This window comes from Neofelis nebulosa, chromosome 3 (assembly GCF_028018385.1).
Source record: "Neofelis nebulosa isolate mNeoNeb1 chromosome 3, mNeoNeb1.pri, whole genome shotgun sequence".
In the NCBI taxonomy this organism is placed as follows: Eukaryota; Metazoa; Chordata; class Mammalia; order Carnivora; family Felidae; genus Neofelis; species Neofelis nebulosa.
Window position 1 is genome coordinate 23635324 of NC_080784.1, and position 24264 is coordinate 23659587.

At 35.5% G+C, this 24264-nt stretch overlaps 1 protein-coding gene across 7 annotated transcripts in view; it reads right to left on the minus strand.

The window, feature by feature from the left end:
- The window catches only part of TUSC3 (tumor suppressor candidate 3), a 305126-nt gene that overhangs the window by 26664 nt on the left and 254198 nt on the right, over positions 1–24264 (minus strand). For 5 of the 7 annotated variants that reach the window (XM_058720115.1, XM_058720111.1, XM_058720108.1 and 2 more), the window contains 2 exons: positions 7621–7695; positions 3849–3939 (listed from right to left, as the gene is read on the minus strand). In XM_058720115.1, coding sequence (XP_058576098.1) covers positions 3849–3939; positions 7621–7695 — 166 coding nt within the window. Of the gene's footprint in view, positions 1–3848; positions 3940–4174; positions 4210–7620; positions 7696–24264 lie in introns of those variants that run through there. The other 2 variants (XM_058720112.1, XM_058720113.1) reach the window with 2 other exon arrangements.

Consider the following 24264-nt stretch of genomic DNA (forward strand, 5'->3'; position numbering starts at 1 on the left):
GAAGGTAAAGCCATTTTTTGTTACTCATTATCTCTCAAAGTAGCCAAGGACATCAGGAAATACAAGTATTTTTTTAAAAAAACAATAGAAGATAGTTTCTATGTCCATTATATGCAACTTTAATTAATAATAGATTTTTAATATTTGATGTCAGCCAGCTAAGAATCAATCTGAGTTTGCAATAAGTATCTTTATAGCTCTGGTTTCTGAAATAATTATCTTTCAACACACCACACATCCCTTTAGGTGTGTGGAATACCCTGACAACTCCACGGGGTGTCATTTGATGTGAATTCCACCTTCTGGAGTTGTGCAATGTGGCAAACCCAGTACTCTTTTTTCCCCACTACTTTTCTATCTTAACGGTTCCTATTGCATTTAGATGAGGAATAAATAAAAAATGTTTTTGAGTTCAACGTTCAACTAATATGAAGAGCACCTACTATGTGCACAGCACTTTGGAGATACAAAAAAGGTATTTTCAAGGACTTCTCTCTATAATACCATACAGTATTAGAGAATGAAAATGACTTGAATACATGAAACAGTTCTGTATGAATACTTAGTGAAAAAGGTAATGAAGTAAAATGCTGAACACAAATGTAATGAGGTAAAATGCTGAAGTTATTGTAAAGGTAAGACGTAGGCGAAGTAATATTTATCGAGAAGCCTACATTTCAGGCTCTACGAATTATATAATTTTTCCCCACAACATTCTGAGACAGGTGTTCGACCAAGTTTACCAATGAAGAAAGAAGCTCAGCAGAGTTAAGTATCTTGGCAAACGATACAGCATTAACGTGACACAAACCTAACAACTGAGCCTGTCTCCAAACCCCATAAAGAAACTAAAACACTATTTTAGAAATGAAGAAAAATAAGACCAAGAACTTAAGTGACTAACTCCAAGTCTCAAAGTTAGTGAAGAGAGGGTCTAAGATTCAAACTCCGATCTGTGTGACTGCAGAGTTAGAGCTCTCAATCACTATAATATACATTAAACTTGAACTCCACTCTTCTGACTGTAAATATTATCTGTCCATTCTGCCACTCTCTCTCTCTAAAGAGTTTTATAAACAGGAAGCAAAGTGGTAATTAACAGAGAATGGTTCATTTTAGTTTTTTACTAAATGAGAGACATGGGTCATAAGTACTTTTATGGAAATTTTTTGATTTTTTGTAGGTCAAAGTGTGTCCCTGAAAAATAATGGGAAATTACCCATTACTGAAGACTATCGTGTATCACTACTAGTTCTTTGCTTTTCTTTGAAGATGGGACAAGCCTAAAGTTAATCTTTATTTAATATACAGAAGGAATTCATTGCTACCCCTGGAATAAAATTTCCTTTCTGAACCACGGCTCAGATGGTAATTAGACCAAATTCTTAATAATCTTGATATTTCACTGGTAGTTTCAAGGGACTCAGGAGTCCAATTAAGTTCGTCAAAAGGTTCAGGGAAAATCTGTTCTTCACTCAACTGAATCATGCAAATATAAAACAGTTACTTAATCTTCAGTGTAAAGAAAATCCTGCTTAGGAAAGGAGATTAAATACAAATGAGTTTGAAATATTTACATCTGAATTAATGATGATAATTAGCAACTTAGTTATTGATTAATACTGATAATTAGCAACTTAGTTATTGAGTAATTAATACTATGTGGCATTTACCATGTATTCGGTAATGTGTTAAGTAATCTACATGCATTCTCTCACGTAATCCTGACAAGAGTCTTATGAAGCATGTAAATTTTTTTTCCATTTACAAATGAGAAAACCAGTGTTCAGAAGAGTCCAGTAACTTGTCCAAGGTCACACATCCAGTAACAGATCAGGAATTTAAATCCAGGAAGTTTGCTTACTGAAACCTAACAGAGAACCTAGGAGAGTTAGTGATGGTGTGAAACCTACTGATACTGTAGAAAAACAACAACAAAAAAACCCCTAAGACTAAAATGTGGGACAGATTGAAGGAAACAGGATAAATATTTCATGCAGATCCTATCCCCTTCAAAAGTTAGAAAGATCAACAAAAATAACAGCGTGAAGTACTGAGAAAATATCATGAAGGGTGTAAGGGTTTAAGATTTTGTGACGTTTAAGATTGAAGTCAAAACAGAAATAAAACACGTAAAGATGACTACATACAGAAGAAATGAAAGACTGTAGATTAAACAGAATTCAAAATTATGAGGAACTAATAAAAATTCAGAACTGTGTTCAGAATTACCTCTAAACTATCAGTGGTATTTTTTTGATACAAAAGTTATAATTCTCAGCCATTGTAATTAAAAGGGAGAACCAGAACTGACGTCCCTGGCTAAAGGTGATTTTTAAATTAGTGTATGCTGTTATGTTCAAATGTGCATTTTCACGAAGGGAGAGCTTAACAGTTTTATCCACAGGACAGGTATTATCCGCGGTAGGCAAGCAGTGGGCAGTTTTTTCATTCGTTTTAAAGGAAAAAGGTGTACTTGTCCTTGCAGTTCCTCTCAAAGTCAAGGATCTGGTCTTGGATGAGAACTCATTCTCCTTTTCTTTTGCAAGCCCACTTCAATGTATGTCTGCCACAAATAAGTACATTAAGTTAGCCCTGGGTCCTCAGGGTTAAACGCAGGGCCTCACTCTCTGTGAAGACGGATAGCCACAAGTGTCTTTCCGTAAGTTCTCAGACCAGCACATGCCTTCGGGACTGTTGCGCATGTTTTCCTTTTCCTCTGATGATGGTGTCCTATATCTCATTCTCTCGTTCCTTACAAACTGCTTTTGTGGAGAAGAGCAAGTTGATTTTTTTTTTCTTTTAAATCAAGTACTACAATGCTTGTGCCACAGACACACCCTTCGGGGAATGGAAGCCGTTTGAGAACGTGGTGCTATGTTAGGTTCATAACTGACCAAGCTTCTCACACGCGACAATTCAGTGGGAGGAAATTTCTTTTACTTCCTTATCAACATCTTACATTTCTACTCTTCTTAGGATTATTTCTCTCTTTCATTCTTTCATTTATTACCTCTGTCACTCTTGCTTCTGCTATCACCTTTATTTTTTCCTCCAGTGAACTAGTTGTACAAATAGATATTTTTTCCCCTGGACTGTCAGGTTTTTAGGATTTAGCTCAGGGTGTGTCCAAATCTTTGGCATGTAATCTCTGCAGTCCTTTTAGCAAAACTTGCTCTTGTGATGTGTATCAGCTGCTTATTACCATGATCATTCACAAGAGAGCTGATTAAAATTTCTGAGAAAAAAATAAAAGCTTATTCAAAAGGAAAATGATGCAGGGCAAGAAAAACAAAACCCAAAGCAGGATCTACCACAACTAAGGTAACTGTAGCATAAATCCATGTGCTAGACTAATAAAGGAATAACACCTGTCAAATGTAAACTGGGTATCTTTTCGGGTTCATACTGCTTTCCTACACTGTATTTTGTTAGCTCTGAGAGATGCTAGAAATAAAATGAAGGAAACATGTATCCTATATGAACCTGAAGAAGCCAGAGAATCTGCATGTGAATGATCAGATGGACAGACAAAACAAGAGAGAGAAATTCTGATGAATTCCACAAAGCTAAACCCATTTTATTATATGTACATACATAATACATATGTAATACGTATCTCCAAAATGAAACGATACCCTGCCTGGGAACAGGGCCTGTGCCTACTAAGTCCTCTGCAAAGTCCAAGCTGAACACATGGCAGGTGCTCAAAAACTTGCTTAACTGAGTTTAAAGTCACCTGGCAAATGAGTTAGCTACTTTATGTTAGCCTTTAAATATGTATTACCCACGGAAATTCTGTTTATTAGTTAAAAACACAAACACACACATTAATATAATGATATTACCTGTAAGGATAGCCATGGTATTTGGAACGAAATATTGAAAGTAGAAAACTGAAGAAGAAGACCACCAGGCCTAATCCCACTAGGCAAATTACTAGAAAGAGACAGACAATGCTATTAGGGTCTAGACACATGCAACCCAAATGCATGTTTTTGAAATGCATTCAATTAATAACAGTATACTTACATTTTAATAGTTCATGGCACATACAGGCACAACAAACCAGATAATCCAAAATACAATGCATTCATTATTTTCCACATTCTTCTCAATGAAAATGGACTATTTGGGGTATGAAAACAACAAAAGTGACTGATCTAAGTCTTCTGGTGGTTTTCTTCTCTTAGAGAGTTCCTACGAGTACTAAAATGCCCCAGAGGGATCAAAACAAGACAAAATATGTGAAAACCACAAACATGATTATCAGCCCCTGCATTATAAAGCATTGGCTATATTAGCATAGACATTTGCATTATCAGAAAAGTAACTATAATTTTACTTTTTTCAGGTGCCATGCAATATTTACAAGGAAATGTTATTTTAGATTGACTAGATTACTGCTTCGGTAAAAGCCTGTTACTTAGAAATAGTCATCCTGGTGGACAAAAAGTTAAGAATAAAGGCTTCAGGAGCAAAGTAATGTGGATTCTGGAAAGCCAAAGTGGGCTTCAGGAACAAAGTAACGTGGATTCTGGAAAGCCAAAGTGGGGACATCCCCCCCCCACATTGTAGGTCATTGTGTCAAAGAGTTGTTTGTTTTCACGAAGGTAGGGAAGGCCAGTATTACAGTAAGAGGTGCTGTGGTCTAGGTTTCCCCTACCACTTTAAACCAGGCAAGTTGACAATAGGGAAAATACTTTTTTGTTTTCTTTTCTTTCTGTTATGGTTAGGAAGATTTTACTCTAAAAGAGTAATAATATCTGTAACATATGCAATGGGAATACATATGAAAATATATTGGGTATTTAAACAAAATTTATTTCTATTAGTAAAATATATGTTCATAAAATTAAAATACTTGTTAAAAATCTGAGCCAATTAAATGCAGACATGTTTAGAATTATGAAAAACTTAAATACATTTAAAAAAATTGAAACTGACTTAAATCTATGCCATAAATAAGTAGAAATTGGAGTTAGCTCTTAAGAAAAATCTAAGCATGTCTTAAGAATCAAACATTTGCACAATACTTGTATACTTTCATTAGTTTCAGGTAATTCTTAGAAAATATTGAAAAAAATCTGAAATAATTATAAAAGAAAGAGGAGTAAAGAAATGAAATACTAAGGCACAGGAGAACAAGGAAAAGTTAGCAGTTCTATATACTTCCATAATGATAAAATACATTTAAAAGTATTCTAGCAGGTCTGAGACCAGGTTTAATTACAATCCTGGAAATCAAGCAGTAGGTAAGGTATGATACTGTCAAAAAATGGTCTAGAAATCTGTCAGTTTTCATTCAATTCTACAGGAATATCAATCAGTTTTGAGTACAAATTGTTGAAAGTCATAAGCGCTTAAAAGCATTCAATTGCAGCCTCTGTGACATTTCATTTCAGACAAAGTTCATGCAGTTGAACTTCAAATGAATATTGGCAGAAGATAAAGTAAAAATCTGGTTGAATACCTCAAAATGAAAAAAACATCTTTTTAAAAATGTGTGGACTATCCAACTATGACAGACACCAGGCACTAGATGTAACAATGTTAAAACATCCCTGCTTATAACAATGTTACTAAACCCTTAATTAATTACGTGATGCTTTATTTCATACCTCACCACGTTTGGTATTTTTATCAAACACTTCATCCTTCCTTTCTTTTCTTTTCTTTTCTTTTCTTTTCTTTTCTTTTCTTTCTTTCTTTCTTTCTTTCTTTCTTTCTTTCTTTCTTTCTTTCTTTCTTTCTTTCTTTCTTTCTTTCTTTCTTTCTTTCTTTCTTTTTTTTTCTACTTTTTAGAAGCTAAGTAAAACCCTTTTATTCCCTTTGCCACTTTGGTCGTGCTCCATGGGCAATGAAGCTCAAAGTACATGATCAAGTAAAACAATATATTTACTTGATTCTGCGCAGTGGAACAAAATAGTATTAGTCAAGTCCTCGTATATAGGGAAGGGAGCAGAACTGAGTGAGTACTAGTGAGGAGGTAGTAATTACTGAATTAACCACTGCAGCCCAGACAAGTTAACAGACTTGTGAGAAAATGCTATGGCACAATCATTCTGACCTGAGCAATTACAATCACAGCCATTGTATTATGATATATCAAAAAGGAATAATTGTAAAATATATTTGCCATGTCTCTTCCTCTCAAACTACACATGAATAAATAGTTTGACAGTGCTGGGGCTGGAGTGATATGCAGAGAAATTTCTACCAAGAGGAAAGTTGGAAGTACTGATTTTATAAACTTCACAGATGTTGTAAGATTAAAAATCTATGTGTTTCTTACCATTACCTACTTTAATAAGACAGGACATATAATAAATAACATAAACATTATCTGTCATTTCCAAGAGCATCATATTGTTTGATAGATATATCATAAAATGACATTCTGCACATTACTTATGCATTAGAGTCTTGAGTAGTTTCTTTACAATAGTAAATCATGGGAAAACAAAGGACAGACTAAACTGTAAATTACATCCAAAATATTTTAACACTTAAGACAACTATTTAGAAATCACGATGATTTATTTATATACATGTCACCATAGGTGATACTTACAAGAAGAAAATAATTCTAGATTTTTATTTTAAACTAAGATAAATTATGTGTCTCTTGGATACCTATAAATAAATTCAGGGTGTAAAAAGTTTCCAGAAATGCAGAGTATTGGGAAAAATTTTAATTATGGGTTTAATCATAAAATTATATAGGGATCTGATAATACTGTAAAAAGGTTTGTGGCAGGAAATTTTAAGGCCCTCTCTTCGTTCCTAACCTATGCTCCTGAGGGTAGATTTTTTTCATATGTTCTTCCTTTGTCTAGCCAAAATCTATTACTTAATAAAAATGTATTTTTTTCTACAACCCCCCGAAAGGAATAGTTCTATCAAAGGATAAAAAAAATAAATGAAAGAAGAAGGAAGGAAGGAAGGAAGAAAGGATAAAACCTAGTTAACTTGCTTATAAACAGAATGCTGGAAATCCGTACAGTTCTAAATCTTGGAATACCAATGGGAAAGGCAAAGAACCTGGAAGAGACACTGTCAACAGGTTATCACCCCTTTTTCAAACGTTGATCAAAAGAGGTTTGGAGGTAATGGAAAGGTATTATATTTCATTGTACAAAACCCATGTGAAAACAGAGTCCTTGAATGTATGCCTGATTCTTGGGGTAAAAGGAACACAGCCTTAATCAATAAAGTCTCTGAAGACTCTGAACAGAGAATTTTATGTCACTCTGTAGTGTGGACATTACTACGGGGACTCAGCTTCAGTAGACATGGGTCAGAGCAGCCCTGACAAGGGTAACAGCTTTCCTTTATATGCAATTCCACAGAGAATCGCCCACACCCATTTTGGAAGAAATATATTTTTAAGTATTTGTACACACACATCCAAAAAAAAAAAAAAAAAAAAAAAGTAAAACAACAACAAAACAAAACCCAAAAAACAAACAAAAACAAAACAGAAAAGCCCTCCAAAAACACTTAAATCAGAACATTTCTTTAGAAATTTGTTTTCTAAGGACTTTTATACATGTCCCATTTTATTTAAATGAACCTTAAGACTAAAGCAAAACTACAAAAATAGCAACAGAGACTTACTCCGTCTTTTTCCAACATCTCCCTTGGATGTTGCTGCTTCATTTAGAAGAACCATCCCCATGGTGATAGCAGCATCTATAGTAGTTGTCAAGGAAACAGTAGAAATACATGCGGATAAAATCTATTAATTTTTCTGGATCTGAACACGATGTGTTCTGTTCCAGAATCGTTAAGTTGCAACTGTACACAGAGGTAGATAGGACTTATTTTTATTATCCAACACAAAATTACCATTCTTTGGTATTTGCCTGAAATTGCGAGATTTTGAAGGGTCAACTCGAAGTGTTAAGTTCCAGGACTTTAATTTCTTAGCACATATGATTTACATGGCTCTCATAATCAGTTATGCCATTTCATGTTATACATGAAGAGATGTACTAGTTCTAGTCACAGGGACAAACTTCATCAGCAATCACGGAAAATTAGGCTGTATTTACAGTGAGTTCCCCCCCAGTTCACAACGAGTGCCTGCGTGCATAGTTTTTTTTCTGCCTGACTTCTAACTAATGTGCTGTTTCATAGATTACCTTGTTTAAAGAAATGTTCATTAAGATCAGGCATTGTGTCACTCGGAAATTTTGTTATTCAATTACAAATTTTACAAAAGAAAACATGCACATTATAATAAAACACACTGACAAATTCAGCAGCATCTTAATTTAGTGAAATTTACATTTTAAGAATGAACACAAAATTCTGTACCTAATGTCTGCTTGCAGCAGGATGAATATTTTCATACCATACTGAAAGAAGCCAGAGATTAAGAAAATGAGGGGAGCTTTCCACCTTTATAAGAAAATTCTTAACCGTGTTAAAAAAACATTTTTGACATGGACTAATGTTAAGATTTAAGAACTCATCAATTCTGGAAATATATTTATTATGTATTCTGCCCAAATGACTAATGGATTAAAAAAATGAAGAGGCGAATAATTTTAGCCCAGAAATTCCTCAATTTGTTCAACTTTACTCAGGTTTCCTTGTATTCATTTCTACTGCTACAAATGTACAACCCAACATTAGTATCTTGTACAGGGTCTCTAATGTCTTCTACTCCAAACTGTGAAAACTCAAAGAATATTATCTGCCTATGTGTATGCAATTAAGTGGAGGAAGTCAAGGAAAATTCTGCAGAGTAAATATTTCCACTTTATTTTCAAAACCATTAGATCAAAGTACTGATTAATAACTGTAAAATATTTGAGTCTTTCATGACCCTATTATCCAATTTCTGGTAAACAAAAGATGCCTGACTTCTCCAGTTAGGCATTTATGCTTACAATAACTTCTCTATACAAAGTGTTTTCTTTCTTTCTTTTTTTTTTTTTTAATTTTAAATTTTATTAAAATCCAAGTTAGTTAACATATAGTGTAGTAATGATTTCAGGAATAGAATTTAGTGATTCATCACTTAGCTATAATGCCCAGGGCTCATCCCAACAAGTGCCCTCCTTGATGCCCATCACCCATTTGGCCCATTCGCTGACCCAACACTCCTCCAGCAATCCTCAGTTTGTTCTACTTAAGTCTCTTGTCGTTTGCCTGCCTCTCTCTTTTTATCTTACTTTTCCTTTCCTTCCCCTATGTTCACCTGTTTTGTTTCTTAAGTTCCACGAGTGAAATCATATTTATCTTTCTCTGACTTATTTTGCTTAGTATAATATACTCTAGTTCCATCAATGTTGTAAATGGCAAGGTTTCATTCTTTCTAATTTCCGAGTAATGTTCTATTACTCAGTAATATTCATTCTATGTAGATCTTCTTTATCCATTCATCAGTCGATGGACATCTGGACTCTTTCCATAATTTGGCTTTTGTTGATAGTGCTGCTGTTGAAAGGGTGCATGTGCCCCTTCAAATCAGCATTTTTGTATCCTTTGGGTTAATAGCTGGTCGTGCACTTGCTGGGTCATAGAGTAGTTGTATTTTTAATTTTTTGAGGAACTCCATACTGTTTTCCAGAGTGGCTGCACCAGTTTGCATTCCCACCAGCCATGCAAAACTGTTCCCCTCTCTCCGCATCCTTGCCAACATCTGTTGTTTCCTGAGCTGTTCATTTTACCCATTCTGACAGATGTTATGTGGTATCTCATTGTGGTTTTGACTTCTATTTCCCTGAAGATGAGATGTTGAGCATCTTTTCATGTGTCTGTTAGCCCTCTCAATGTCTTCTTCGGAAAAGTGTCTGTTCATGTCTTTTGCTCATTTCTTCATTGGATTATTTGTCTTTTGGGTGCTAAGTTTGATAAGTTCTTTGTAGATTTTGGATACTAACCCTTCGTCTAATATGTCAACAAATAGTTTTCAATTTATTCTATTTAGCAATCCTTTATGAAACCCTTTCTGGAGAAAACCAGCCAATAACCCAAACAAACTTGCCTGGAAGCCTAGTGCATACAAGAGAAAAAGCCACTATCAGCACTATGCAGTATCAGCACTCCCCTCTCCGCTCTCCCCTCTCCAACCAAGCCGAACACATGTATACACCATATACTACCACTAAATTTGGGGGATCCATGATACATAGTTTGAAAACACTGAAATTTGGTTAATTATTAGAGTTCCTTGAGATTCAGTCATGTCATGAGGGCCTGAAAAGGGTAACATAAGAGAAACAATATTTCATTATTACCAGTATATTGAAATATATTTCAGTATTATCAGTCTGTGCACCTTAAGGATTTATTCTTAAAATGTTTTGGATAATCCACTGGAAAAAAAACTCAAGTCTAGAGTCATAGGACAATGCTAATAATAAAGTGATGGGAAAAAATTAAAAGCTTGTACCAAACTGTTCATATGTAAGGATTTCTACTGCTTGACTTAGCTCCCTGGAGCAAACTACTGTGACTGTATAGATCCTAAGGAGTTAAAGTCGGTCTCCCTTTCATCTTTTTCTGGTTCCATTTGCCAAAAATCCAGAAATAACCAAATTTAAACCACCACATCGATAAATAATCCTTAATAAGTTTATTGGGAATATAAGAACAGTTTTTAAACTGGGAATCCTCAAATTCAAGGACTTACTAATATAAATGTTTTTTTTTAATTTTTTAATGTTTATTTATTTTTGAGAGAGACAGAGACAGAATGCAAGTGGGTTAGGGGCAGAGAGAGAGGAAGACACAGACTCTGAAGCAGGCTCCAGGCTCCGACCTGTCAGCACAGAGCCCAATGCAGTGCTCCAACCTATGAGCTGTGAGATCATGACCTGAGCCGAAGTCAGATGCTCAACTGACTGAGCCACCCAGGCACCCCAAGGACTTACTACTATAAAACTCAGGGACATGAAGTTACAGAATGGCTTCTAAAGTAAAATGAAGAAGTTGTTGACTTTAATAGTGGTTGGTTATTATAATGGGGGTTTCCAGGTGGCAGGTGATTGGTTACAAGTGATTATCTCATACCAGTTTTAAGATGATGACATAAGGATTTTTTTTATGATTATCAGGGGTATTTACAAGAAATATCCCAAGTTAAGGTTTGCTTATACTCATGAAAAGGGCTACATTTAGTCTTAAAGTGTTTATGTGGCTTGAATGATTTTTTTCTGCCAGGGAATTCTCAAGTGTGGTTTCTATTTTATATTTCACTTTAACACCCCTTACTTTATTCAGGTACAAATTTTAATCTACACATTTAATTTTTTTTTTTTTTTTTTTTTTTCAACGTTTTTTTTATTTATTTTTGGGACAGAGAGAGACAGAGCATGAACGGGGGAGGGGCAGAGAGAGAGGGAGACACAGAATTGGAAACAGGCTCCAGGCTCCGAGCCATCAGCCCAGAGCCTGACGCGGGGCTCGAACTCACGGACCGCGAGATCGTGACCTGGCTGAAGTCGGACGCTTAACCGACTGCGCCACCCAGGCGCCCCTTAATCTACACATTTAAATAGACACATTTGATCTGAAAATTCATTGAGAATTCAGATTATTTTAACTGTAACAAAATATTTTTTTCAAATATTCAAATTAGAAATGCCATTTTAAAATGATTTTATGTAGATATTATAAATAAAATACTTACTTTAGGAACCCGTTTCCTACATAGCTTCTGAAATTTTATTAATAAAATCAAGGGGAAAATAACATAATTTCTATATCTGAGGAAAATAAGGTTTATAAAATTAAATGCTTAAAATTTTTGATTAGAGGGGCGCCTGGGTGGCGCAGTCGGTTAAGCGGCCGACTTCAGCCAGGTCACGATCTTGCGTCTGTGAGTTCGAGCCCCGCGTCGGGCTCTGTGCTGACAGCTCGGAGCCTGGAGCCTGTTTCCAATTCTGTGTCTCCCTCTCTCTCTGCCCCTCCCCCGTTCATGCTCTGTGTCTCTCTGTCCCAAAAATAAATAAAAAACATTGAAAAAAAAATTAAAAAAAAAAAATAATAAAATAAAATTTTTGATTAGAGTATAGCTATATATAAAATTTTTCTCAGGGTAAAGTTTTATATATACACAAACACCCATGTGCACATATATAGATGTGACATAAATACACATATATGTAGATATAATCTCAAGGAAAAGTATGTTTTATTAGGCAAAAAAAAATTGGATATTAACTCTAGTTACACAAGTATAACATATCCCTATTCAAAGATCTTCATACCGTTTTTACCATTTTTCCTCTACGAATTTTTAAGATATGATGGGAAAACTATGTGAGCAAACAACATGCTTCTCATTGGAATTTTTGAACTTCACACAAATTCAGTTTGCAAGGGAAAATTATGTATAAGATTTTCATAAGCATAAACCACATTTTGCTGGGCATTTATCTTACGCAAAATTGTTCCAAATATTTGCTATTACAAATATTCCTACAAAGATCTTTTTACATGTACATGGGCAATGTTTTCTCTAAGGTCCACACGTAGAGTTTTCTAGAGAGTGCATATACGTATTTTCAAATTAACTAAGGTTTAATCATATTGTATTTTCCTTATATTTCACCAATAGTATTGCCAAACTATTGATTTTATCAAACTGATGAGGGAGAATCTGTATTAATAGTTTGAGTATCTTTTGATAAGCTCATTTCTCTTTTTAATCTTTCGTATATTGCTTTTCTTTTTCTTTTTTTGCTCATTTTCCCATAAGTCTTTTTCCTCATCTGTGTATTTTTCTTAACTTGTAGGACACTTCCTTTTTCTGGACATGAAAGTGTTGCATATAAACTCTCTTCCTTTCATGTGTTGTCTTGTATATACGTATATAGGTTATTTAATACTAATAGCCAACATTTATTTACCCCAACTATGTGCAGGCAACTGAGGTAAGCACTATGCATGGATTTCTCTCATTAAGCTCCTTAACAGTGCTGTGAGGTGGGTATTGTTTTATTCTTACTTATAAGTTAGGATAATGAAACTTATGGGGGTTAATAACCAGGACACTGTTAGGCACTACTGGAGCCAGAATTCAAACCAAGGCTATCGAAGCCAATGCCTATTTGCTCTTAACTACAATGCAATGTGTTTTTTTACATATTAAAAAAAAAAAACCTTAATATGTTTTTTTAGTATGTTGACATACATTGTGTAAATTTAAGGTGTACAACATGTTAATGTGATATATTTACATACTGTAATTTGACTGCCATTGTAATAATAATTATCACCTCTATCATATTACATAATTACCCTTTTTTAAAGGTTGAAATAATCAAGTTCGAGACTCTTAGCAAGTTTGATCATACTACAAGATTGTTGTCTATATTCGTTTCACTGTGCATTGGTTCTCTATGCCTTATTTACTACTACTCTCATTAAATTTGTACCCTTAACATTTGTCTTACTACCCTTCATTTCATCCTCTGATAACCACCATTTTACTGTTTTGACAAGTTTGGCTTTTTAAAATTCCACATGTAAGTGATATCATACAGTAGTGGTCTTTCTTGACTGATCTCACTTAGCACACTGTGCTCAAATTCCATCCATGTTATTCCAAATAGCAAGACTGTTTGTATGCCTATCATTTTGCTGTTTTGTTTCTGTTTTTTACACGTCTATCAACAGACACTTAGGTTGTGTAGGTTATAACCATATCTGGCTATTCCAAATAATGATGCCATAAACAGAGGGGTGCATACATCTGTCTAAATTAGTGGGTTTGTTTTTTTGGACACATACCCAGAAAGGTAATTGTTGAATCATATGGTAGTTTTATTTTTAATTTTTTGAGGAAACTCCATGCTGTTTTTCTATAGTGCCTGCACCAATTTACATTCGCATCAACAGAACAAACCTTCTTCTTCTCCACAGCCTCGCCAACACCTATTTCTTCCCTTTTGACAACAGCCACCATAACTGAGGTGGTATCTCATAGCGGTGTTGATCTGCATTTCCCTGATGGTGAGTGATGTTGAGCATCTTTTAATGTATTGGTTGGCTATTTGCATGTTGTCTTTGGAAAAGTGTCGATTTAGTATTCTTCTGCATGCGCTTATCCATTTTCTTAAAACTATTTGTTAAAGAGACTCTTTTCCTCATGGAGTGTTCTGGGCCCTCCGGTCAAATTTGAGTAGATTGTATATGCAGGAATTTAATTTTGGGCTGTCTATTCTGTTCCGTTGGGCTCTGTGTCTGTTTTTGTGCCAGTACGATACTGTTTTTAATACTATAGCTTTGAAGTATTGTTTGAAATCTGTGTGATACCTCTGGTTTTGTTCTTTTACCTTGGGATTGCTTTAGATATTTTGGCTGTTGTGGTTCAGTACAAATTTTAGGAGTGTTTCTCCCATTTCTGTAAAAAAAAAAAAAAAAAAAAAAAAGAGCCTTTATATTTTGATGAGGATTGCACTGAATCTGTAGATGATTTTGGGGAGTATGGATATTTTAATAGTATTATTCAGATCCATGAACAGAGAATGCATTTCCATTTGTTTGTGTTTTGATTTCTTTCAGCAAAGTCTTGGAGTTTTGTTGTACAGACATTTCATTTCCTTGGTTAAATTTATTCCTAAGAATTTTTTTGTTTCTGGTGTTATTATAAATTGGATTTTTTCACATGTTTCATCATTAGTGTAAAAAATGCACCTGATTTCTGCATGTTGATTTTGTAACCTGTAACTTTACTGAAATTGTTAATTAGTTACAACGCATTTTTAGTTGAGAGTTTGGGATATTCTCTCAGTGTAAGTGTGTGTGTCTGTGTGTGTGTGCATGCGTACGTTCATATCGTCTACAAATAGCAACAATATTACTTCTTCCTTTCCAATTTAGATGCCCTCTGATTCTTTGTCTTCATTGCTCTAGCTTATTAAAGAACAGTAATGCTGGCAGGCATCCTTGTCTTCTTCCTGATCTTAGAGGAAAAGCTTTCAATTCCAACTTGGTTGTGATGTATAATCCTTTTTAAGTGTTCGTGAATTTGGTTTGCTCATAGTTTGAGAAATTTTGTATCTGTACTCATCAGAGATATTAGTGTATACTTTTCTTGTGGTGCTTTTATCTAGTTTTGTATCATCGTAATGCTGGCCTCAGAGAATGAGTTTGGAAGTGTTCCCTACTCAATTTTTTTTTTTTTTTTTTTTTTTTTGGAGATTGAGAAGGATTGGTGTTCTTTTATTTAAAAAAAAAAATTATTTATGACACAGAGCACACAAGGGCAAAGAGACAGAGGATCCAAAACAGGCTCTGTGTTGACAGCAGCGAGCCCAGGGTAGGGCTCAAACTCACAAACTGTGAGTTCATGACCTGAGCTGAAGCTGGAAGCTTAACTGACTGAGTCACCCAGGCACCCCAGTGTTAATTCTTACTTAAGTGTTAGGTACAATTCTCCATAGTGAAGCCATTTGGTCCTGGGGTTTTCTGCGTTGGGAGGTTTTTGATTACAGATAGAATATTTTTACTCAATTTTGATCTGTTTAGATTTTTCCATTTCTTCTTGAAACACTGTTGGCAAGTCATGTTTCTAAGAATGTATTTATTTCTTCTAAGTTATGTAATTTGTTGGCATATAATTATTAATAGAAGTCTGTTATACTATGTATTTCTGAAGTATCAGTTGTAATGTCTTCACTTTCATTTCTGAGTCTTTTTTTCTTGGTTTAGCTATTTGTCAATTTTGTGTGTTTTTGAAGAAACAGCTCTTAGTTTCACTGATACATTTTATTGATTTTCTGGTCTTTATTTCATTTATTTCTACTCTATACTTATGTACTTCCTTTCTTATGTTAACTTTGGGCTTACTTTCTTGTTCTTTCTTTGGTTCCTTGAAGTGTAAATTTAAGTTGTTTACTTGAGATCACTGTCAATTCATAATTTATGCATTTAATGCTATCAACTTACCTCCCAGAACTGTTTTTGCTGTATCCCATTAGTTTGGTATGTTGTATTTCCACTGTCATGTGTTTAAAGATATTTTTAATTTCCCTTTTGATTTCTTTTTGACACACTGGTTGTTTAGAGGTGTGTTGTTTAGTTTCCACATATTTGTGTATTTCCTCTTGTAGATATGTAGTTTCATACCATTGTGGTCAGAAAAGATAGTTGCCTATGTGTTTGGGGCCTTATCAAATGATGTATCCTGAAGAATGTTCCACATGCACTTCATAAGAAAATGTGTTTTATGTTCTTGGATGGAGGGTACCTGGGTGACTCAGTCAGTTGGGTGTCTGATTCTTGATTTCAGCTCAGGCTGTGATCCTAGAGTCGTGGGATAGAGCCCTGCGTTGGGCTCTTTGCTGACCTTGGAGCCTGCTTGAGATTCTCTCTCTGCCAGCCCCCCCAACTCTGGCTCATGCTCTCTCTCTCCCCTGCTCATATGTGCTCACTTTCTCTCAAAACAAACAAACAAACAAACAAACAAACAGACAAACTTTCAGGATACAAGGTCTGTTATGTACAAAAAAACAAATTCTACAGGAGTGCCTGGATGGCTCAGTTGGTTAAGTGTCCAACTCTTGATTTTGGCTCAGGTCATGATCTCACAGTTGTGAAATCAAGCCCCACATAGGGCTCTGTGGTGAGTGTGGAGCCTGCTTGGGATTCTCCTCCTCTCTTTGTGCCCCTCCTCCACTGGTGCATACAGCCTCTCTCTCAAGAGAATAGTAGGCTGTTGGATGGAATATCCTATATACGTCTGTTATGTTCATTCTAAAGTGTGGCTCAATCCCAACATGTTGATTACCTATTTGGATGACCTATTCATTGCTGACAGTGGGTTACTGAAACTCCCTATTACTGCATTTTGTTCTATTTCTTTCTTCAGATCTGTTAGTATTTACTGAATATATTTTGGTACTCTGATGTTGGGTAACATTCATAACATTCGTTATGTCTTCTTGATGTATCGACCCTTTTATCATTATATAATGACCTACTCTGTCTCTTGTTAACATTTTTGGCTTGAAGTCTATTTTGCCCAATCTAAGTATGGCTAATCCCACTTTCTTTTGGTTTATACTTGCTTAGAGTATCCTTCTCTGTCTCTTGATATTGAGCCCTTGTGTGTGTTTAGAGTTGAAATGAGCCTCCTACAGGCAGTGTATATTTGGGTCTTGCTTTTTAAAAAAAAAAAAAAAAAAATCATTTAGCTAGTCTGTGTCTTTTTATTGGTTATTTCAATCCATTTACATTTAATATGGTAAGTGATATATAAGGACTTACTACTGCCATCTTATCTTTTGTCTTCTGGTTGTTCTGTCTCCATTGTTTGTATCTTTGTGAATTTGTGGTTTTCCATGGTGATTTATTCAGTCTCCCTCATACCTCCACCCCCTTTATTTTGTCTCCTGTCTTTAGATTTTTTTACTTGTGGTTACCATGAGGCTTAGATATCTCAAATAAATTGCTATCAGCAGGGGAAAAAAAGACTATATTCATTGACCTATAAAAGTTCTGTTTTACTCCTCACCTTTTATATTTCTAATGTCACAAAATGTTTACACTGTGAATTCATTAACAAGTTACAGTAGCTGTAATTATTTAGTGCTCTTTCCTTTAACCTTCATATTATAATTAAGGGGTTAATATACTAATATAGAATTACAGTTTTTAAATTCTACCACCTTTATCAGAGTTTTACAGACTTTCATTTTTTATGCATGTGTCCAAACAGCACTTTTTCATTTCAGCTTGAAAAACAACTTTCAGCATTATTTGTAAGATAGGTCTGGTGGTGTTGAACTTCTTCAACTTTTGTTTGGGAAAGCCTTTATTTATTGTTCATATCTACAGGGTTACTGTGCCAGATAAAGTATTTTTAGCTGGCAATTTTTACCTTTCAATTTTTGAATATGTCATTCTACTCTCTCCTGGTGTGTAGAGTTTCTGCTGAGAAATCCATTGATATCCTAATAGGAAGTTCCTTTCTAGGTTACTTTCCTTTTTTTCCCTGATTTTGAACAGTTTCTTGGAAAAGATCTTTTTACACTGAGATAGTAAGACGTTCCCTTAACTTACTAGACTTACGTCTAGTTTCTTTCCCAAGTTTAGGAAGTTCTGTGCTATTACCACTTTAAAATAAACTCTGCTCCCTCCCCACTCTCTTCTCCTGATATACCAACCATTCTGATATTTGCTTGTCTGACAGAATAACAACTCTTGTAGGATTTCTTAACTTCTTAAAAATATTCGTTCTCTCACCTTCCAACTGAGTCATTTCTAAATTCCTATCCCCCAATTTGCTTATTCTTTCTTCTGTCTGATGTATCCTAATCTTTATGCTTTCTACATACTCATCTTTTTAAGTTCTTGAGCTCCAGAATTTGTTTCATTCTATTTTTATAATTTAAATCTCCTTGGTTTAAAAACAAAAAAAATACGTCTCCTGTTCATTAATTTTATTCCAGAGTCGATTGAATTGCCTTTCTAAGTTTTCTTGTAGCTAATTAAATGTCTTCATTTCTCATGAGGAAATTTTGAATTCTTTAATCAGTTAGACTACAATATTACATGCCTTGCAGTTCCACTGCTGGAGAATTATCCTTTGTGTGACACCACATTACTGTGATTTTCCAGTGGCTAACGAAGTGTGCCTCTGCTCTCCCATTTGAAGTGGCACACACCCTTCTTGTTTACTTTGTTATAAAGTTCAACAGGCTGGCAATGAGAAACTTTTTTCTTGTGTCCCAGAAGGTGGTGGTATGGCACAAGGTTTTGGGTTTTCTCATTGGAGCCCTTGGGAGCAGGCCTATTAAAAAAAACTGGGGTTCAAAAAAAAGCTGGTGGCAAAGTGGGGGTAGGGGTGGTCTTAGCACCTGGGGCTTTGGGCGTGGCCTTGGGCCAGTAAGAGGATCCTCTAGTGGGGAAATCCCAGAGGTCCATGGGCAGACCTTGTGCTGAAATCCTGGAGCCTATAGCAAAGAACACTTTCCTTCGGGGCCCTCTGATGTTCTTGTCTCCCTCTCTCCCTTTCTTCTTCCTCCCCTGAGTCATGGGGGGGGGGGTCCCGTCTCTGAGAGGTGGGTATTGCTGGAGAAATGGGTTCCTCCAACTGCTATCAGGCCATCTGTCCCTCCCCGCTTTCCTTTCCCACCTCCTCTGCCCAGAGAGGTAGCTGCTGCATGCTCTGCCCCCCCACCCCCTGCAAAGCCCAGCAGGTGGCAGTGTTGCCCTCAGGAAGGGCACCATGGTGTGTTTTCCTTGTTTCTCTGCTCCCAAACTCATCTCTGCTGTTTTGATGGCTTGCCAGTTTCTCCCATCAAGCTGGTTGGACCCAAAATACTCGATCTCTGGTCAGTGTACCAGTTTTGCACTCTCCAGATTATCTTTTCCGATGGCTACAAATGGGTCTGGGGCAGGCTCACAGACTCCTTTGGATCTGTGAGGGTCGTCCTGGCAACAGAGGTACTTTTGTTTGGTTATAGACCTCCAATTAGTTGTAAATCAAAAACACAAAAGGAACAACTCAGAGTGCCATGATGCTGATGTCAAGTTGCTTTGTTAGGCAGAGGGTTGTCATTTTAATGTGGCAAAATTTTTCATCTTTCCCTGTGAATTTTGGTTGTTGTTTCTTCCTCATGAAATTCCTGCCCTTAAGTTCTTAAAAATGTTCTCTTTCTTGATAGCTTTAAATCGGTAATGTCACTCTTCTGTTCAGAACAATTTAATAGCTTTCCATGTCACTCTGAATAAAATAAACAGTAGGCTTCAAAATGGCCTCTAGGCCATACATGATTTGTACCCCGATCTGCTGCTTGTACTTGTCTGCCTTTGTTTGCTCTTATTCTTGTCCCACTCGCTATTTTTCCAACAAGACTGGAAACTCTCTGCCTTTGCATCTTTGTACTTCCTATTCCCCTTGCTTAATGCTCTTCTCCCAATTAGGCCCATTAAGTCACATCGCTTTGAGTTTCTGCTCAAATGACAAATTATTAGAAAAGCCTCCTCCAACCTCTCTGCTTGCTTTTTTCTGCTTTTCTTCTGTAACACTGTTTTTGAAAGAAATTTTGCATTCATTTTTTTTAATAACTGTTTTTCTCCTGCCACTACAATGTTAGCCCTCAAAAGGCAGTAAATTTTTGTTCATTATCTCTCTCACCCATTACCAAACAACTCTAAGACACAGATACCCTCTTCAGTTTACCAATGAGGAAAACGATGCTGAGCAAGGTCTGGATAACTTACGCAAAGCCAAAAAACTAGTAAGTGACAGCACGAGTCAAAAAAGCAAAAAAGAAACTGGGTAGGATGAGATCATAGGGTTAGATGAAAACAACAAGAGAAAAGGAACAAAACAGCTAGAAATGCAGGGAAAGATAATAAAGTCAGTAGCAACTCTCTTGAGGTAATAAGGTTGTCGTTTTTTTTCTTTTTTAATTAACACATCCTATAGAGCAGTTTACAAAGGTTTTCTAAAAAGGCCCAGAAAGTACAGTTGACCCTTGAAAAACATAGGTTTGCACTGTTAGGGTCCACTTATATAATTTTTTTTGTTACTACAGTATAGTACTGTAAATGTACTTTCTCTTTATGATTTTCTTAATATTTTCTTTACTCTGGCTTACTTTATTTGTAAGATTAGAATATGTAATATAACAAAATATGTGTTGATTATATTATCAGTAAGGCTTCTAATCAACAGAAAGCTATTAATAGTTAAACTTTTGAGGAGTAAAAAGTATTGTGTGGATTTTCAACTGTGTGGGGGGTCGGCACCCCTCACACTCATATTGTTCAAGGTTCAACTGTAGATACTTCGGTCTGTGCAAGCTGTATCACGTTATGGCTGCTACTCAACTCTGCTGCTGTAGTGCAAAGTAATCATAGACAATACATAAATGAATAGGTGTGTCTGTGTTCCAATAAAACTTTATTTACAAAAATAGTAGATAGACTGGATTTGACCCTCATTGGTCCTAGTTTGTCAACTGTTGCTATCAACTGTTGCTACCAAAAATACGGTAAACTGTAATATCTGAGAGGAAGTTAGTTTTATTCATACTTGAAAATAAATGCAATAACTTAGTATATACTTGCATATAACCCCAAAGTAGGATTTTAAAGCAAAGGAGGGACTAAATATCTGGTTGTCTTTAACTGTGAGGTAAAATATTCTGTTACAAAGCAGCAGGGTCAGAACGTTTCCTGCAAACTTAAGTTTTCTAGGCTTTACCAAAAAATAAGCTGCGAACCTACTTTACATTTGATAGTTGTAATGAAGTATGACTTCAACTGAAATGGCTTTACACTAGCCAACTTTCCCTCTCTTTTTTTAACCACACCTTTTTAAGTTGAGGCCTCTGAGTGTTGAGAATTATTTAACTTCCATTCTAATGTATCAATTTAAAAAACAGTTTGGGTAAAAAAAGAACCTACATAATACTTACCCTTTGGAAAAAAGTCACACTTGTAACGTAATTTTTAGGTAGAGTATTAATTTTTAGAAAGAGGAAAAGGTTTGACGATTATCGGTGAGACGTGATGTGTAGGGCTTCCTTCCTTGAGTAGAAGGCTGAATGACAAATGAAAGCCCCTTCAAATCTGATAGCTTCTATGGCTCTCTGTCTAACTCTGAAATAACAGCTGATTTTCTGCCATTAAACTGTGGGTGTAGCCATTTTGGCTGTGTCTTATTGAAGAGTCCCAATGTTACAGTAAGAGATGGAACTATATAGTGGATAAACCATGTTTCTGAAACTTTTTCTAATGTTCTGAGATTGCTAATGTCTATGCCTGCACACACACACACACACACACACACATCTAGTCTACCTCATGTATTACTTTGCACATTTGTATTGAGTAATGTCACAGCAATACATACTTAAACTACTGCGCACACTTGAGTTTCTCTGCTGAATCTGTCAATCACCTTCTTACTGCTTAAGAAATCAAAATATTGACATAATCCCACATAAAACAGAAGCTGTTTGTATAAATTATGTACAGCACCCAGAGGCACTGAGTTATGCTACTGAATGAGTAACAAATACATCTGCACTATCTTATAATCCATTCTCAGTTATACATGATGTTAAGTTTACTGTTGCTCCTTGGAAGAGAATGAGGATTGTCAGTTTAAAGATAAATGAGAACAGATGTTGAAAAAAATGTTAGCAAGTTATAGAAGACTCACAGAGATCTAAATCTGAAATTATCTTCAATTTGCATCCATCATTAATTTTTTTATGTAGTATGTTTTTCCTTGGACATGACATTCTAAAACACTTGCTATCTATCACAGATCAAAAACAAATACAAAGTCAAATAACATTCATAATAAATAGAAAACAAATGTATTTCTCATCGGAAAAGCAAATGTGATCTTCTTTAGAATATATGTATTTTTATTTTAAAATTGTTCTACTGTGCCCTTTGCCTTTGATATTAGCCCTTTTCTTCCAACTGATATTTATCTCATGTCATCATCTTAACACTGTAGAACTTGAAGGATGTGGAGAGCTAAGGGACAGATCAGAGTTGAAATAAAGTAAAAGCCAACTCTAGAAGTCAGGCTTTCTGTAGCCAAAAGCACACATAGACCACAGCCTGGTGGAGTCAGGCAAGATTCCAATTTCTTAGCAAGGGCTGGAAAGATTTTCATTATCCATCCCAAGTAACCTTTCATCGATCTTGTCTTCAGCATTTGTGAATATTCTCTCACATTTTATGTTTTTGTGCCTGCTGGACCTTCCACTGGAATAGTCTCACTCATTCTCGGTCTGGCAAACTCCTTTTTCTACTGTATCAAAACCAACTGAAAAGTCAGTTCAAGTTCTCTAGGCATTGAGTGGCTCCTTCTTCTTTTGCTGCTTCCAAGAAATGATTACAACATTTGTCACACTGGATTACAATTAATTTTCTATCAGTCTACCATCTTGTAAGCAGTGAATATCTTACATTTGCATTAGGTGTTGAAATATAACCGAATAAAAAAATAAATAAAAACGAATTTTTACTGGGAAAAATGTAAGGATTATATAAATTATTCCTAGTTCCCATATTATGTATTAAAATGCCAAGGCACCTGGGTGGCTCAGTCGGTTAAGTATCCAACTTCGGCTCAGGTCATGATCTCATAGTCTGTGGGTTCGAGCCCCACCTTGGGTTCTGTGCTCACAGCTCAGAGCCTGGAGCCTGCTTTGGATTCTGTGTCTCCCTCTTTCTCTTCCCCCGCCCCACTCGTATTCTGTCTCTCTCAAAATTAAAATTAAAAACATTAAAAAAATTTTTTTTAATTAAAAAAAATGTCAAATATTTCTTACTCCTTTTTTATATAGTTCTCTCTTATGAACTTAGAACTGTTGTTCTTCCCCCGCCCCCAAACAGGTACTGAAAAAATAAAACACTACTAATAGGGAGAAAAATCTTATTCTTAGTAAATATGAATCTATAACCTATGAAGTCAAATGACTCCATCTGTTCTTAGGGTTTTTTCAACAAATTTTGCATATAGCAATTGCAGCTAGTAATCTGGCTTACTAAATGAGAAGGAGAAAAACCAAAAAACAGGCATATTCTCTCCAGATAAACAAAAAGTGGCCATCTGGAATTTACATTTTTTTTCATATAAAGGAAAAAAATACATGATAAGTTGGAAAAAATATCAGTAGACTCTGCCAAGTGACAATAAAATCAGAAATTATTACTTTGGCTACTTCTTAACTTTCACCAATAATTTTAATGAGCCCACCATTTTAAAACAACTTTTCTCTTACACAGGTATCTGTAAAGCAAACAAAAAATCAGGGGAAATAAAACAAGTAATTTTTGGTAGCATAAAGAGAGTAAGTACTCTTAACTCTTTTATGTATTGCTGTTAAAAATCTCTATGGAAGACTTCATACTGCTTGTGAAAGTTCTTTGCATGCTTGATGTCAATGAGCCATGAAATGAAACCTGGGAGATTCCTGCCACACAGTGATGGTCTCAACACAGCTCTTTGCTACGTACTCCTGATGTGTTTAATAGACTAGCTGCTTTGAAGGAAGTAACACTGCTAAAATGCTACATCAAGGATGGAAACAGGTTAGGAAAAAAAGCCTACAATAAATAAAAGCTAAAGTGTTACCTGCAAAAAACAATTTGTTTCCTATCAATGTGCTTTAACACAAATCTATTTTGCTTCATAAATACATGTATATAATAGAGAAGTAAAGAGTAAAGACGGCCTTCCCTTATTTTCCAACAAACAGATTTGGAAATACTTCATTTTCTCACCCAAGGCCCCTCTGATGTGCGGAAAGTATGAATCTC